This window comes from Arachis ipaensis, chromosome B02, assembly GCF_000816755.2.
Source record: "Arachis ipaensis cultivar K30076 chromosome B02, Araip1.1, whole genome shotgun sequence".
Classification (NCBI taxonomy): Eukaryota; Viridiplantae; Streptophyta; class Magnoliopsida; order Fabales; family Fabaceae; genus Arachis; species Arachis ipaensis.
The window spans coordinates 69,160,981-69,168,140 of record NC_029786.2 but is presented as its reverse complement, the minus strand read 5'-3'; the positions used below and the strand labels follow the sequence as shown (position 1 = coordinate 69,168,140).

The 7,160-nt window shown below is 33.1% G+C and overlaps 1 protein-coding gene across 1 annotated transcript; it reads right to left on the bottom strand.

Moving 5' to 3' along the window:
- On the bottom strand, window positions 1,217-6,579 carry LOC107625411 (peptide chain release factor PrfB3, chloroplastic). The gene is made up of 5 exons (XM_016328036.2): window positions 6,083-6,579; window positions 5,527-5,744; window positions 4,784-4,984; window positions 3,415-3,627; window positions 1,217-2,533 (listed from the first exon to the last, which is right to left on the bottom strand). Exons 1-5 carry the CDS (start codon window positions 6,273-6,275, stop codon window positions 2,273-2,275), a joined length of 1,086 nt encoding a protein of 361 aa, XP_016183522.1. The 5' UTR covers window positions 6,276-6,579; the 3' UTR covers window positions 1,217-2,272.

Genomic DNA, 7,160 nt, shown 5'->3' with positions numbered 1-7,160 from the left:
AATTTGTGGCTCCAAAGACAAAAAATACTTTAATCATTTTAAATACATGTACGTAATAATAGTTAAAAATCAGAAGATGAAACAAGCTAAGTTTAGGATGATAGAAATAAAGAGAGAATAAATACCACACAAGAAAATATATAAATAATATATAAAATGCTCCACTTTCTGCTAATAAACACAGGTGTAATTTCCATGCTAATTAGGGGAAAAAAAATTTCCAATTCAATTCATATTAATCATTAACATTTAACAAGTAAAAAATTCTCAATATATCAATGGTACAATTTTCAAGTATTCTCAAAATTCTCAAATTCCCAATAATTTAAAAGATGTTAGGCTGTGATCAAGGAATAAACATTCTAAGTCTAGCATTTATCACTAATATGTGTACAAAATTACCCTAACTAACTACCGGAACAAAACCAAGAATTACGTAGTGAATAAGCAATTAATATAAAAGAAAGAAAAAAAAGGACAAATCGATCTCTAACTCTTTTGCAGTAATTTAGGTTTCTGAAGATTTAAAAATATATTTAAATCTCTAATCTTTTCAAAATCTAGACACATCGATCTCTAAGTTTAATTTGTCCCATTCTAAAAACTCTTCCACGTGCAACCAAGTCAATACAACAGAAATCACATTTAATGTTTTGTTATGTCTGACAAATCCAAGTGAACATAAAAAATCGATATGTTCAAGTTTTAAAAAGATTAGAGACTTAAATATATTTTCAAATTTTCGAAGATTTAAATGTCTACGGATCAAAGACTTATTTGTCCTTTTCTCTAAAAGGAAAATACCAAAGCTTAGAATTGCCATTTTATTTTGACTATGGATCATATTGTCCAATAAAATAATAATTACAGATTGGATTAGGTATTCATTCTAAAACTTTATGACATGAGTCTCGTATTAACGTGAGCTGCGATAAGGGGTCCAATATTCCCATCCAAGACAGAGATTAAGTCTGGCAACTCAATGCCAGTCTTTACATCATGTACTAACTTGTATGGATGAGAGGTATAACTCCTAGTTTCTTCTTGCACCGGATTTACAATTTTTCCCTTGCTTATACTCCTTATACTTTCAACTCCTTGTTCCATTGCTATCACTTGAAGTTTAGCCTTAAATAGTAATAAATAAATGAAATTAATTAATCAAGAAAAGTCTGGTATCAACTTTTAAAAGTGCTAATATAGGAGACAAACTTGGTAGTGTTATTAAGTTCTGTCATATTATTAATAGATTAAAGATGACTGATGACAACAATTTTTTATCCCCAACAAACACTTCTCCAAGTGATGTTAGAAATTAATGTAATTGCGACCTTGTTTAAATCAAAGCGAGCATTACAGAAGTTGTTAAATAGAATCATATGACCTCTAAATATCTATCACATTAATAATTTCCTAGACAAGTCATGCCCAATTTTGAGTCCTTAATCCAAAGATTGGGGTAAGATACAGTGAATATTGATGCTTATTCAACCTTTATATAGCAACAATTTTTAGAAGTAAATCTAATTAATTTGGTTCAAGCTAGGATGACCAACTATAGAAGTAAATCTCTACCGGCACCAGTTTTCCACCGTCCACCATATCCAAAGTTCGAGACCTTCCTTAAAGAAAACTAAAGCAGAACCACTTAAAACAACTTGAAGTAACTGACAGTTACTACAATAAAGTAATACTTGGTGAAAATAATGTCTTGTAATTTTCAGGATCTACCTCTCTCTGAACTAGCAAAGAATCCACAATGTGGCATGAGGAGCTTTTTGTTACCCACTAAAAAAGGACAGTCCGGTACACAAACATCCCATGTTAACACAGTCCGGGAAAGAGCTGCACCCAAAGGATGTAATTTACGTACCGTAACCTGATAATTACATTAGTGATTGTTTCCACAGCTTGAATCTGTGACCTTGAGGTCACATGGAAACAACTCAACCGTTGCTCCAAGGTTCCCTTCTTTTTTGACTTTTGTTACCCATTAGTTATCTAAAATAACAGTGACGGCAGGTATCCCGATTTCTCACATCGGAAATTAGCAGAACTACTTTATTTTTTATGTTTTTAAAAAGGATACTATTGCAACAAGTAATGCAGTATATTCCAAAATCAGTGATGGCAGAAAGCTCTAGCAATGATACTTTCCCTCATGACTGCAGCGGGAAGAGATGGAAAATAATTTTGCAAATGTTTCAATGCAAAGTAATTGGGCTATATTGCAAGTAAAGTAGCAGATCATCAATGACCAAAGGGAGAAAAATTACGTATCAGAACATGTGGGGCATTGCAATTTCAGCTTCAGACAACAAAATTGTAAATATTTTAACTCAAATATAGGCATACCAGAGGACTGGACACTTATGCCAGTTGGTATATGTTGAATGCAGACTGTAAGACCAGTTTGTTTCTTCTGTTCTGCCGGAATCGAGGGCGATGAGATAATCAAATCCTCAGAATCAATTTCTAGATCACACGGATTTTCAAGGAACATGGGAATAACATCTACAATTGCCAAGCTAGCCTGTAAAATTTAACTTCCGTAAACATTCTAAACAAAATGATTTAATCAAATCTTCTGGTGCATAGTCAAAAGCTCAAAATAACAAAAAACAAAAATCTTCAATAAAATATAAAATGTCAACAGCCATGCGATGATTGTAGTATTATAATCCAATCAACCGAAGCAATAATGTTGCAGAACCTCATTGTCACAAATCTAGCCAGATAACAGGCTAATGATCAGAACTCAAGTTAGTGTCATTGAAATATCATCCAATCCAGAATCCATCAAGCATTTCTGCAATACATTATCTAGTTTATGAAAACACAATGTTTTAATGGTAACGTCCTTTATATACAAAGGATGGTTACAACTATCTCACTTAAGTAAATTAAAACAGTTCCATCTTTTGTCATTGTATTTTTATAACTATCGACGCGAACAAATAAAAGATTCCATAGGTCATTTTTTTTTAATCAACTTTTACTGCAAATAGGTGAAACATGCATGACCTCTCACTTCATCGTGGTTTGTTTGTGGACACATAATATCAGAAATCTAGAGCTACACAGTTTCTAAAAGCCATAACCTCATATTTGAAACTTTTCCTAGCATTCAAAGTTTTATTTACTCAGAAACAAGGTCGATTTGTAAAGGCTAGTAGAAAAGCTTGCTAAACAGTAACAACAACAATTATAAGAACAGATATGATAAGTTCAAGCTAACTATGCGTATCCGTACAATGATTATGCAATGATAGAGTTAGAGTTAACATTAAAGATGTGGAATTAAAAGACTCTACTTCCCAAGAAAAATGTCTCTATGATAATATGCCATGTGAATATAACAGTGCACTAGAAATGAATGTTTACTTTTAGTAAGACAAAAGGAATTGTTCAGACCTCAAGCTCTGAAGACTCATTCGGGGAATCACTTATCAGTTTGTGAACTCCTTTTTCCCCTGAAAGATAGCCATAAGCACACTCGAATTCAAGCTCTATCATTGCTGAGTTAATTCCTCCGTTCTTGAATGGATACCTATCAACAATCCTTCCCTCATAACCTTGTTTCTTGGCCCATTTAAGATACATGCTAAGGAGTCGTTCTGCCCAGAGCTAATTTGAGCAAAAGAATTTTAAAAAATAAAGAAAAAAACCAGAAAACCTTCAAATGAATAGTGGCAACATAAAACATTGATCTTAAGGCAGATAGTCAACAAGTCAATTTTAGAATGTCGCGATGTTCCTAGCAGCTTTCTAGGATTAACCAATTGTAAAATGGATATATTCGAAACTTTTAGCACTTGAAGAAAAATCTGAGACAATTAACCTCAAATTTGTTAGAGAATGTCCTAATAAAGCATAACTTTAATTGATGGAAACCATGTTGATACTTCATCTCAATACAAGCACTTCCAAACAAACATGCATGTATCAAATTCATTAGCTGGCGGAACTTTCTTTCTTTTTCTGTCTAAATCACTAATATCTGAAGTCTACTAGATTCTAGCTACCCTAAGTTAAGCCGAGTTGACTTATTGTGGGAACAAATTATTAAATTCTAGCAATGCTAGTTTTCTCCTTTTAGAATACCCAAGCCGAAGACCTTAAGATGAATATGTGCCAAACCATTGGAAGCAACCATGTACTGATAAAACATACACACACACACACACACGCAAACAAACACACAGGATAAAAAAGAAATGAATGTAATGAATGAGTAGGGTTTTACTGGCAGTGCAAGTAAATTAAAATTTCAATTGCCAAAGAAAAAACAACTCCTTTCTAAGAGGAGAACAACTATGATATTTTAGTTCAAAATGTTTACCTGTTAAGAAATATTTGATTTATAATTACAACAATTAAGCTTTGTCCTACTGGGTAAAGTTGGGATCAAATAATATGGACCAAACAACATGATAATATCCTACTGTAAATCATCTTTCAAACCTTAGCATCAATGCCCATGTTATTAGATATGACAAAGTTTTATAATGAGTTATTTATTGACAACTTAACAAAGCCCTCTTGATTCATTTGCATTTGGAAACAATTATATAAAGATTTGAAACAAAGCAAATCATGAGAAGAGACTATTTGATTTGGATCGTGAAAAATTGCTAAAGTGAAAAACAATTTTGAAGTGCATCATAATTCGGGTTTAGTTTTCACCAAGTGTATTAACAAAATTCAACAAATATAAATCAAGTTCACAAGTTATAAGTCCAAAGAATCACATAATGAAGTTCAAATATTACATTCATCAAACCTTAGGATAGATGCCTCCAGTTCCAGCTTTTATAATCAAACAAGCTCCCGACAGGTCAAATGGTCCCTTAAGAAGCTTAGACATCTCATATTGATCCAAAATCTTACTTGCACCCAAAGATGCATCATATGCTTGTTTGTAGAGCCCGTAATCAATAGCATTCACCTCAGCTAAGTGCTTGATCAACTTGGCTTCCTCTACCTGCAGGAGCAAGACTTAGAACAATTATCACTTTCTTTTCAAATTTGATGAAATTCAAAAGATGTTGAAAATAAATTGGAGCGACCGAGTGACAAAGGTTATAGAAATCTACTTCTTGAGCCATAGGTTCATAAAAAGTTATTAATTATAATCATATTGGAAGAAAAATTCTGGCTAACCTTTTGAGGATAAGGAATTTAATGAAAGAAGCTTCATCACTTTTTAAGAGGTGTGGTGGAAGAAGCAGCAAGAAACTCAAATCCACTTCTAAATTTTAAATGGCTTCAAGTGATAAAACTATGAAGTAATTCCTCTTTTCCTTTTTTCTTTTTTCGTTACACTACTTTGGGTGAAAATTTGCTTTATAGCACAGCTATCTAAGTAGATGTCATATGTATGAAACTTCTCTGCATGATTTTTTGTTTGATGTTACTGCCACACTCTCATGCTTTTGTACAGCTTACCAGAATCCGCAAGACTGTTTTACTGGCCAAAACAATCCTCACACCATCATGGAGTAAAAGATAAATAAATAACCTTACCATGTATCTTAAATCCTTAAGAGAATCAACCACTTTGATGCTATTAGCCAGCTTGACAAGAATTTCATTGGATTTAGCTGGATCATCCCACATATCAAAAGCACGTAGAATTTCTTCGTGCTTAGTTCGCTTGGCTTCTTCGATTTCTAAGGCTGTTGATGTGAACATCTCAGCACGAAGAATAGCATCTTCAATTTTCCTTCTTAGAGAAAATAAACCTGATCATATTGAAATAACTGTCATGAATAATTGAAAATTTAATAAGTAATTTATTAGTTATAACAGCCATTACGCTACCAAGATTTATAGTTTGACATTGACTTCAATCTAGCTCATCAGATTTATAGAAGAGCATTCAACTGTTCAAACACTTATAAGAAGCAAGTGATTATTTGCATTTGATATAACCCAAAGCCTTAATGGAATTTAGAATGGGAGAAACGAAATGCATGACCTCTCATAACAATACCAGACATGGAGCGAAAGCACATTGAATTTTCAACAACTAAAATCGCTGCATTCTCACAGTAAACATCAAAAGAAGAAAAGAACAGACCTACTTGTTTGTAGACATCCTTGTTGTCAGGCATGGAGTGACAAGCTCTAATTCTGGAAGAACAAAACAGAAGCTCAGCATGTGGCTTCTTATTCGTCGTCACCAGAGAATGGTGCTGCCGTTTTGAATAGAAAGAGGATGCAACGTCGTGAGCTGTTCTAAGAAATGCGGCTTCAGAGGCCACAGTTGCCATAACCGTTAACTGAGGTTTCAGTTTGAAGCAGATTCGGATTTGAAATTAGTGGGATTCACCGCCGCTATACCTCCCTCCGTCAACCACTACCGCAAGCCCCAGAGAAAGGGAAGGAGGGTAAGGGTCGTGCGGTTATGAGAGGAAGAGGATAGAACAAGAGGTTGGATGGGCAAACAAGAAGACACAAATTGGATGTGCTTCTTTGCTGCTAGCAACTAGCTACAGCTGGTGGTGGTGTTGGATATAAGGATAAACTTATCCACCTATAATGTTTTTTTTATCTTTTTTTGTCTCACACATCTAGGCACAAGCACACAAGCACATAAATTCGCATGCCGGAAGCACGTCAATTTAAAATTCTTGTAAAACATAGATAGATTTATAATATAAAAATATTAAATTTATATAATTCAATAATTTTTATGATTGTGTTATTAATTAATAACCTAAATTTTTCACACATATATTTTAAAAAAATTAAATATGGGGGAAAACTCATTATTTTAAGGAGGCATTTGATACTTATGTGTATACTTATTATTTGTTTATAAAAGTCTAATGGGGTAATTGTCCCACATACTTGTAAGTAAGTCCGTCCCTGATAATATTAAAAATAAAGTTAGATATGTGATGATATTTAGATATATTCAAATATGTTCGAAAAAAATATTTTTATTCTTATTAAGACATTATTATACACAAAGACAAAAATCAACAAATATTATATCTAAGATATGTTCGATATACGAATATAATAAATAAAAAAAATGTCCGTATTTTGATAAAAGCGAAAATTGATCTTTGGTCCTTGGTGGGAGCAGTGTGCCGCCCATAGCCTGTCTTAACCACAGTCAATAATATTTGAAAGGTTAAATTAGTTTCTTG